This window comes from Pongo pygmaeus, chromosome 10, assembly GCF_028885625.2.
Source record: "Pongo pygmaeus isolate AG05252 chromosome 10, NHGRI_mPonPyg2-v2.0_pri, whole genome shotgun sequence".
NCBI classification, from domain to species: Eukaryota; Metazoa; Chordata; class Mammalia; order Primates; family Hominidae; genus Pongo; species Pongo pygmaeus.
Genome location: NC_072383.2, coordinates 47,332,050 through 47,342,843, shown reverse-complemented (window position 1 = coordinate 47,342,843; position 10,794 = coordinate 47,332,050). Strand labels below are relative to the sequence as shown.

At 46.8% G+C, this 10,794-nt stretch overlaps 1 protein-coding gene across 7 annotated transcripts in view; it reads left to right on the top strand.

Moving 5' to 3' along the window:
• Positions 1-27: 27 nt before the first annotated feature.
• FMNL3 (formin like 3) overlaps positions 28-10,794 on the top strand; it is a 62,585-nt gene continuing 51,818 nt past the window's right edge. For 5 of the 7 annotated variants that reach the window (XM_054445512.2, XM_063646915.1, XM_054445511.2 and 2 more), the window contains exon 1: positions 28-455. In XM_054445512.2, coding sequence (XP_054301487.1) covers positions 330-455 — 126 coding nt within the window. In that variant the 5' untranslated portion in view covers positions 28-329. The remainder of the gene's footprint in view (positions 456-10,794) is intronic. The other 2 variants (XM_054445510.2, XM_054445506.2) reach the window with 1 other exon arrangement.

Below are 10,794 nucleotides of genomic sequence, written 5' to 3'. Positions count from 1 at the left end.
GCGAGGTTGGCGGGGGGAGGGAAAGAGCGCGGGGGGCGGGGAGGGGCAGCGCCCGGGCGGCGCGCCGAGCGCGGCGAGGCGGCGGGTGTGAGCAAGAGTCGGCCGCCTCCGTCCCCCTCGCTTCGGTGCGGTTGTCCGCTACGCTGCCTCTGCCCTCGCCGCGCGCCCCCGCCAGCGGGACTCTAGGGAACCCCCGGCGCCCTAGACGGGGCCGAGGAGTCGGGACTTGGGGAGCCGGCGCTGAGGGAGGAGCCTGGTCGGAGCCGCGGAGCCGAAAGCTCCGGAGCGTGGAGGTGGGGGGCCGAGGCCCCTGAGGGGGCCCCGCCGCGATGGGCAACCTGGAGAGCGCCGAGGGGGGCCCGGGAGAACCCCCCTCTGTCCCGTTGTTGCTGCCGCCCGGCAAGATGCCGATGCCTGAGCCCTGTGAGCTGGAGGAAAGGTTCGCCCTGGTGCTGGTGAGAGCTGAGCCCAGCCCCTTCCCCCGCCTACCGCCCCTCAGGTCCCGACGCCCGGGCTGGGACTTTGTGCTGGGCCCCCGTCCCGCCCACCCTTTCAGTCGGGGTCCCGAATGGATCCCGGCCTCCAGTGTCTTCCCAGGAACCTCTGAGCAGCCGCTGGCCGGCCCGGACAGCCCCGTCGGGGATCTCGGGACCGACGCCTCCACCGCTGGACCCTTAGGAGAAGTCCCCAGCTCGGGACCGTCCTAGGAACCAGGCTTCTCCCTCCTTCCTCCCCCTTCTGCTGCCCTTTTCCCGTCTCCCCGCTTCTTCGCCAGGCTCCCCGTCCCTAGCATTCTCAGCCCGGAGCCTCTCGCGGGTGGGGGAAATTCAGAAGCGCGGCGGGCTGGCTCCTCAGCAGACTTCCCTGAGTGGGGACACCGCCTCTCCTGCGAACATGGAGGCTTCCCAGGGAGTGGGTCCCACTCCCAGCCCAGACCAGATGTTTGGGGGGAGAGGGGGATGGGGAGGGGGCTGGCAGCTCCTGAAGGGAGTGGAATAAGGAGTATGCCATTCTGCTTATATTCGGAACGGCCTGCAGGCATCCTGCTAAGTTAGAGTGGATTTGCCTAAAAGGCTGAACATGTGGATAAACCATTTCACTGGGGTATTTCTCCAAGTGAAACAATACACAAACCATCCCGCCTCCTCCCCCCCTTTTCATGTTAAGCCATAGTGACTGGTTTGTGTTGTTTAGCCTGTGCTTTTTAGTCTTTCTGTAGGCTTCAAACGGTCTGTATAAATGGGTTTTTAGAGCTGACTTTGGGATTCTTCTTTGGTGTGGAAATTGGACATTGATGTCAGTGGCTCTATGAAGCAAGAGGTTCTGAGCTGGTATCACCGGAAAGGAGCCAGAGAATATGTTGGCGCTGAAAATGAAGTTTTGCAGAGCGGAAACATTGTTAAACCGGGGTTAATCTTTGAGAAATTTGGGGAAATAGTTCTCACTTCCCCAAAGAGTTTTTCTAAGAAGGAGTAATAATTCTGGCGTTATTGTTGGTATGGCCTGAAGGGCCGACTCTGCCTTTGCCTCTGCCCATCAGGAGGGATAAGTTGTGGACTTAGCATCCTTATTGGATTTCATCTGCCTTGGAATAAGGAGATTAGATCTGTTGGCAACAGTGGAGCTGTCTAGAGATCTTGGCCTCTCCGATGGTAGAGAATCTGACATCAGCCCACTGGCACCAGAGCTGGCTCAAAGAGGGTCCACAGTGTTCCAAGGGGAAGTGGTGTCGCTGGCACCTCTCTGCCTGCCAGCTCTGCGAAGGGCCGAAGGGATGTGGGCCATACATCCTGTGGCCCTCTGCATTTCCCCCAGCCTCCTCAGGGGGATCGGGTGAGTCAGTGATTACCAATGTGCTGTGACCATCTCACAGGCTGAGGAGGAGAGACTGGGACTTGGTGGCCTTGAGAACAAGAGCCCAACTGTTGGGGAAAAGAGTGGGAGGGGATCTGCACTCTGGTGGGGGTGTGAAAAACCCCAGCAAGCTGACACAAGTTAGCTATAGAAATTGGGGAGAAAGGGATGGGATGAGGTGGATTGGGTGGGAGGCTGCCTTAGGTAGGAGCTGCCAGGCCATTTTTTGTGAGAGCTCAGAACCAGAATCCATCATGTTCTTAATTGGCCCTTGGTTGACCAGTTCATTTAGTTAGCAAACTAATGGCTTAATATTCACAAAATGCACGTGATGTCCTAGTTAACTAGGACACCAGAGCACCAGGAGAACCCAGGTCAAACGGGGGACTGGACCACCCACTTGCATGCCTTCCTTTCTGTATAAAATTTTGATTTGTTTCCTCATGCCTTTTGTTTTGGTCTTGTTTCTGTGTGCCTGAGCTGCTGCTGATGAAGGGTTGGAACAGGGCAGGCCAGAGCTAGTTAGTTGTCTCAGGAGATGGGATTTCACCTCAGTTTCCCAATACAGGGAAATCATCCCTTCTTGGGGATTTGAGTTCTTCTCTGGGGGCTCTTAAGTGTCCCTGTGTCCACTGTTCTAAAAGGTACCCTTTCTACCATGCTTTGGGAACAGTACTGACTGAGTTACGTGTTTGACCCAGGTGCAGGCTCAGGGGTATTTCCTGAATAGTCAGGAGAAGCATAGTGTAGTAGAAAAAGCAAGGACTCTGGCTTAGCAAATATCTTAACTTCTCTGAGCCTAGACTTCTTCCTCATCTGTAAAATGGAGGTAATCCTGTTCTGGTGAGATTGTGAGAATTAGGTGAGCCCCTGTATATAAGGTGCTTGGCACCCAGTAAGTACTCAATATAGATTAGCTTCTTTTTTTTTTTTTTTTTTTTTTGAGATGGAGTCTGGCTGTGTCACCCAGGCTGGAGTGCGGCAGCACAATCTCGGCTCACTGCAAACTCGGCCTCCTGGGTTCAAGCAGTTCTCCTGCTTCAGCCTCCCCAGTAGCTGGGATTACAGGCATGTGCCACTACACCTGGCTAATTTTTGTATTTTTAGTAGAGACGGGGTTTCGCCATGGTTGCCAGGCTGGTCTCTAACTCCTGACCTCAGGTGATCCACCCGCCTTGGCCTCCCAAAGTGCTGGGATTACAGGCATGAGCCACCGTGCCTGGCCAGATCAGCTTATTTTTGTTGATGGCGTGAAACAGTCAGATAAGCTGTTCCTTTCTCACCTTTTTCTTTACTAGATTGTCAGCTTCATTATAACTGGTTTGGTTTTTTGAAAAAGCTATTTGGGAGGTTTGTTGAGGTGACATAGTGGTGTCCTGGTTAAGCTTATGGACTTTGAAATCAGAGTGGATTCAACTGTTTCATCCATAGTCTTTGGTTAGAAGAGTGTTTGACCTCAAGCAAGTTATCTGATTCCCAGTCTTCTCTTATACATGGGGATAATAATAACATTTGCCACATGAGGTTGTTGTGTGGATTTAATGAAATTGGAAGTCAAATACTTAACAGAGTCTGGCATCTACTACATGCTTGGTAAATGGTAGCTTTTAAGTTTGTACCTCTCAGCAGTGACTCAGATCTGAGATCACTTGTGTTCCCAAAAAGGGGTTTTAGAGTTTAGAAATCTGATAAAACCAATTACCCTGTTGTGTATATCCAGTCTCAGCATATGGCTGCTGTTGTAAGCTGGAGGGCTTCCTTAGCCCCAGTGTGTCTGTGGAAAACCCCCTGAAGAGTATCCTCGCTGGGGAAGTTGTATCAGTGCTGAGTCAAGACCACAGGCTCCCAGCCTTCTGTTCTAGACACATGATCTGTCAGCCAGAGTTGAAGAGCTTGAGATGAGGGCTATGAGAAGATTTGATGAGGACATTGATTCCAAGAATCCTAACCCAGCCCAGTGCCTTAATTCAGGGCTTCCCTACTAGTGTGCTGCAGATGGATCACAGGTGTGCTGGAATACTGATCCCCTTATTCCTAGGGGCAGCTAAAGTTCCCAGTAAGTCCCCTCTGGATGGGATCAGCTTCTACCCCATGTACTGTACAAACAGTATTATTTTCTAGGTGTGCCTCGATGTGAAAAAGGTTGTGAAGCTGCTGTGTTACACTGCTTCTTGGCATCCTTCCTTATCCCCTATCTGAGTAGCACTTCCCATTCTGTTGGGTATTGAGAAGTTTGGGGTTGGGGCAATTAATGGAGCTCCTCTTTATGAATACCAGAATGAGAGCCAATCTCTGGTCTGATACAGTCCCAGTGTGTTTTGGTCCAAACTAGATTACTACCCAAACTCAGTTGCTCAGAAGCTAGTATTCTGGCCAGTACTGGACTTTCCATAGAGAGGGGAGGCAGAGGGCTCTAAGGTCTTTGAAAGGATAGCTGTCTGTCTTTGTTGTAATCGTACTCTGATTTTTCTCTTTGTTGATTTACTACAGACTTGACATGGAGTCTAAAAGTTCTGATGCCAGAAAAAGCCCTGTGTATCCCTTAGGAGGAGGCTTTCAGGGCATAAGGGTAGGGTTGTGTGACAGGGGCTATCCCTGCTGCAGTTTCTCCTCTCACATTTCCCTGGTGATGACTGACAACTTGGGGATTTTTCTGTAAGTGTAGCATTGATGTGGGAGCTAAGCTGGCCTGGGTGCTAGTTGTCTAAGAGGCTTTGAGGGGCCTCCTTTGACACAGAAAGGGGCTGGGAAAAACTTGGACTAAATATCAGGTTCCAAATCGCCATGGTGGAAATTTTTTTCCCAGCCCTCAGGATTGTGGTGAATTAGTTCAGGCTGGAATAGAACTTGGGAGGGGGCAGGGAAAGGGCCTTTGACAGCAGCTGGTCAGAGGAACCTTCTTCTTGTTCAGAGACCCCACAGAGAAGACCCTAGGCCACAGAGAGGAGTCTTATTCCCTTGACCTTCTGATATGACCCTGCCTTAGTCTGGGGGAAGCCTGTGTGTGGTGGGGAAGGGACTGATGGAGTGGACTCTGTCGTTTGGGAATGTTTTCATTGCCCAGAGGGAGATTCAGCGTTTTTTTTGTTTTGTTTTGTTTTGGTTTTTTTCCTCTTAAAGTAATACTTATTCCCTAAAGAAAGTATGAGACAATTCAGAAAGAAGAAAAGACTAAAGATTTAGATTAAAGAAAAACATCTATATATTCTCTAGTTTCTTTACCAAATGCAAATATTTTCTTAGTTCCTTTACCAAATGCAGCTGATGTGCTTTAAAACCTTTATATTTTTTTCTCTGCATAGAGTTTTATACAATGTTTTGATATTTGATTTATTTATTTAAGACAGAGTCTCACTCTGTCGCCCATGGTGGAGTGCAGTGACATGATCATGGCTCACTGCACCTCACTGCAGCTTTGAACTCCCAGGCTTGAGCGATCCTCCTGCCTCAGCCTCCTGAGTAGCTAGACCACAGGCGTGCACCACCATGCCTGGCTAATTTTTTCACTTTTTGTAGAGATGGGTTCTTGCTTTGTTGCCCACATTGGTTTCAAACTCCTAGGCTCAAGTGATTCTTCCACCTCAGTCACCCAAAGTATTGGGATTTTAGGCATGAGCCACCATGCCCTGCCGGTATATATGTTTTTTATCCAGTTTTTTTGTTTGTTTTTTGCTTTTGTTATTTCATTAGTTTTCCCAGGCTAGTAATTGTAAATGGTTTGTTTTTGTTTTTGTTTTTGAGACAGTCTCACTCTGTCACCCAGGCTGGAATGCAGTGGTACAATCTCTGCTCACTGCAACCTCTGCCTCCTGGGTTCAAGCGATTCTCCTGCCTCGCCTCCCAAATAGCTGGGATGACAGGCGCCTGCCACCACGCCTGGCTAATTTTTGTATTTTTAGTAGAGATGGGGTTTCACCATGTTGGCCAGGCTGGTCTCGAACCCCTGGCCTCAAGTGATCTGCCCACCTCAGCCTCCCAAAGTTCTGGGATTACAGGCAAGAGCCACCAAGCCTGGCCTGTAAACATTTAAATGCTTGTACGATGGTCCATCAAGTGAATGTACCTTTGTTTGCTTACCCATACACCTTTTCTTAGATATTTAGGTTTTTTGCTTCTGTTTGCCATCATAAACAATGCTGTGATGAACATCTTGGCGTACAAAGTATTTTCAATATTTAGAGTTTTCCTTGGGATATAAACTCAAAATAGAACTTGCTAGATTGTAGGATATAACTGTTTTTGTTTCCAAATGGTTTTTAAAAGAGGGAATAATGTATGAGAATGTTTTTAAAAGGACGGAAGAGGATTGAGAATAGCTTCTTTTCTCCTGATTATGAAAATAATACATATTTATTAGGTAAATTTGGAACTTACTGAAAAGTATAAAGAAGATAATAAAACCTATAATCTCACCATCTACTATTAACACTTTGATGTATGTGTATATATATTTTTTAACAATTGGGATCATACTGTGTATATTTTGTAAACTGATTTGTTCATTTACTATTTTAAGCATTTTCTCATTTGCTTATATATTATTCAGTATCATTATTTCTTTTTTTTTTGAGATGGAGTCTCACTCTGTTGCCCAGGCTGGAGTGCAATGGCCCGATCTCGGCTCACTGCAACCTCCACCTCCTGGGTTCAAGCAATTCTCCTGCCTCAGCCTCCCAAGTAGCTGGGATTACAGGTGCCAACCACCACGCCTGGCTAATTTTTTCATATTTTTAGTAGAGATGGGGTTTCACCATGTTGGCCAGGCTGGTCTCAAACTTCTGACCTTAGATCTACCGACCTTGGCCTCCCAAAGTGCTGGGATTACAGGTGTGAGCTACTGCGCCCAGCCCAGTATCATGATTTCATTACTGCATAGTACTCTATAATATTTTATCACTGCCTTATGTTGCCTTTTTGAGATGGAGTCTTGCTCTGTTGCCCAGGTTGGAGTGCAATGGTGTGATCTCAGCTCACTGCAACCTCTGCTTCCTGGGTTCAAGCAATTCTTCTGCCTCAACCTCCTGAGTAACTGGGATTACAGGTGCATGCCACCACGCCTGGCTAATTTTTGTATTTTTAGTAGAGACGGGGTTTTGCCATGTTGGCCAGGCTGATCTCAAACTCCTGACCTCATGCGATCCACTTGCCTCGGGCTCCCAAAGTTTTGGGATTATAGGCATGAGCCACTGCGTCCAGCCTATCTTACCCTTTTAAAATCTCTCTTTTTTTGAGACGGAGTCTTGCTCTGTCGCCCAGGCTGGAGTTCAGTGGCTCGATCTCGGCTCACTGCAAGTTCTGCCTCCCGGGTTCACACCATTCTCCTGCCTCAGCCTCCCGAGTAGCTGGGACTACAGGTGCCCGCCACCACGCCTGGCTAATTTTTTGTATATTTAGTAGAGACGGGGTTTCACCATGTTAGCCAGGATGGTCTCGGTCTCCTGACCTCACGATCCGCCTGCCTCGGCCTCCCAAAGTGCTGGGATTACAGGCGTGAGCACCACGCCCGGCCTAAAATCTTTTTTTTTGCTGTTACAAATAACGTTGTGTTGAACATCCTGTGCGTAAATATTTGTGTCCATCTCTGATTATTTCCTTAGGATAAATTGCTAGAAGTGAAATTATTGGGCCAAAGGGTATATGGTTTTTAAAGGTCTTTGAGACATATATCTTCTGAAAAAGTTTTATCAGTTACCTTTTCCACTGATAGTATATGTGTCTACCTTTCTCTGTAAGCTAACCGTTACTGAGTGAATTAATGTTTTTAAAGCCTTTGCCAGTTTGATTAATTAGACATGCTATCTTGTTTTACTTTGCAGTTCTCTGAACATTTCATTGTAAGTGTTTTGGCCATCTTTTATTTGCGTTCTTTGCTCTCTGTTGGGGATTTATTATATACATATGTCTATGTAATAAATGTATACATTTCCTATAGTTTTTCATTATAAAATATTTTTCACATATGAAAGCATATGTAACTGTTATGTAAGGTTAAAATAATAAAATGGATGCCAGTGTATCCACTGTGGAGTTCTTGGAATTGCTTCCTGCCCCTTATTTTCTTCCTGCTACTTTATCTGGGATGAAAAAGCCCTTTCTCAGGACTCATTGAGTCTGTGTTCTGCAGCTGGGACAGTCCAGGTGGCAGCCACACCAGTGCTTCCTAATTCTGTCTGTGGGGAAACAACTAACTGCTACAGCTGGTGAGAACAGGAACTGGTCTTGGTGGAAATAACTAATCTTCAGTGAAGTGAAAAAAGAAGCCAAAGTGGAGAGGAAATGAGACGACAGATCCTCCCCTGCCCCTGAGGTTGCTTGGGAAGGCTGGGCAGAGCCGGGGTCCTGGTTCTGTGGTCAGCACCAAAGTATGTGCCCCAGAAGTGACTGTAGTAAGCCCATGGGACAGCAGTGCTGGCTGCCTGAAGTCAGCATGTCATCTGGTCTGCCAGACCAGTCACTTCCATTCTAGGGAAACATTTCTCCCACGTCTCCAGACCAGTCTCTTCCATTCTGGGGAAACATTTCTCCCACGTCTGAGCTGAGCAATAGCAGACCCAGGGAAAGGCTGGGGGTTCATCGCGGTTCAGAAATGACTTTAAAGAAGGGGGAGGACCTTTTTCTTTGAAGATAGAGGAGGGGAGGGTCCTGTCAGCATACAGGCTCCCTCTCTCCTGCTTCTTGCTGGGTACTTCTGAATAGCAGCAGGTGAGAACTTAAGGGATTTAAGGTTGTCATTCATGAAGAAGTGAAGTGGATTCCAGAATAGAACTGAGCTGGGCAGCTAGAATTCCTGCATTCCATTTCCAGTTTCTCTCTTTTGTCTCTCTGGGCAAAGTTAGGTCTTTGTATCTTGTTTTCCTTTCACATGGAGAGTGAGTCAGTCCCCCAAGAAAGGTGTAGAAGTGTCAAGCTCCCTCTGTGTCCTGGAGATACTCTTGTTGTCTTTGCCTGCCACTTTCCTCTCTACTTCTCTTTTCCTCTTTTAGAATCTTCCTCTTTCCAGGTTCTCTTACCCTTTCTGTCTTCCATCATCTCACAACAAAGTTGTGGGTTGGGGTTTGTGTGTTGGGTACGGGAGGACATGGATAGGGTGTTTTTTTTTTGGGGTGGGGAGCAGTATCTCCCCTCCTTCAGCTTTACTATTATGCATACTCTTCTTAGTTTATAAAGTATTTTGAGGTCCTTGAAAGGTGTTCTCAATAATGTCCAGAACCACGAGGGGCTAGCAGAATTATTTACATGGCAGATTTTGCCAGTAGAGGACAAGTTTAGGCTCTTGTATATTAGCGATGGTTTAATTCTTATCCTTATCCCCTGCCTCCATCTCTTTTACCACCTTCCCCCCCCCTCACCCAGAGTTATGGCCAAAACTGGAGTGGGGGCTGGTAATCTTACCTCTGGGTCCCTTATACACACTAACAGGGAAAATACGTACTTTCTCCCCTGTTTTCTCATTTCTACTCAGATTCAGAATGGAGAATATCATAGTCCTCTTTTAATTGTTCGGTGCCTCTCTAAGAAAGTTGACATGAGCCTGGTCGTTGGGTACTTTAGGAGATGGATATTTGGTTTTAAAAACTACCTATAGCTTAGAGCAGTTTCTGTTCTTGTTTTTACCCAGAAGCTGGGGAGCCAGTCAATAGATCCTCCTAGTGTTTCCCATGAAACCTTAAAAAAAATTTTGTTCTGGGAGGAAGCAGTAGACCATTGGTTTTGGAATCAGAAGACTTAGGTTCTGATCCAGCTTTATAGTCCTTTTTTTTTTTTCAGCTGCACGACCTTCGGCAAATCCTGTAACTTTTCTGAGTCAGTTTCATCCTTTATGACATGTGTAACGTAACGATAATACCTATCCTACAGGTTTTTGAGGATGCTTACAGGAGACAACATAGTGAAAACACTTTGTAACCTATAAAGGTGTTAAAAATAAATATTTATTATGTATACATTACCCACTTTATCTCCTCTCGGAATTCCATAAGTTAAAGTAGCTTTCAACTGAGGGAGGTATTGTCCCAGGAGGGAGTTTTTGGAAGCACTTGAGGATGTTTTGATTATCATACTGACTGGGAGTGGTAGGCTTTCTAGCTGAGGGCCAAGGCTGTTAAACATCCCTCTGTGTTTGGGTCATGTTTGGATGAGTCCCACACAATGAAGAAGGATCCTGCCCAAAATGTGGTTGGCACCCCTGCTGAGATTTGCCTTCTACTTATCTGTACCTCCTTTGTCCTATGTACCAATTGAGGATGAAGCTTCAAGAGCAGTAAAAGGGAAGACAGAGCCATGGTATGTGGTGCTTTCTTGGTTTTCCCATTTCCTAGCACACCTTTAGGAAAGAGGTGGACCTCTTTTTATTACCTCTGCCTGTTAGTTTAATACCTGATTCCTCTGTACTGTGGGCTCTACCCTAAAACTCATCAAGTGGCAGTTTGGGATGTGCATACTACACTCACCCTCTGGTCAGATACTCAAGCCAGAGTGAAAGTTTTTATAAGTTGGGAATATGAGAGGTCTGTCAACAGTAGTTCTGAATCTTTTGGGTAACAGATACCTTTGGAAATCCAGTTAAATCTGTGGTCCCTATTTCCCCTTTCCCCCTCCCATGTATATATGAACACATGTAGTATTTTGGGAGTTTTAAAGACCATTTTTGGATTTGCTAAGGAAGCCCTGGCTGCCAGCCTGGAGGAATGGGAAGTGATAGCTGGGTGAGGAAACTCTACTGCAGGAACTCCTTGATACAGTTTTAGTACTCTTGATCCTTGGTAAGAAGGAGCCCTGGTTATTGGTTCAGATAAAATAATGCTGCTGTTAGTGGTTCCAACAAAAAGAGCTTGTTGAAACTTGGGTGATTCCCATTCAGAGGGAGATATTCAGGCCCTTGGACAGTTTAACTTTGATTAAGGATCCTTTGTGGTGGGGTCTACCTCTTTGAACTAGGGA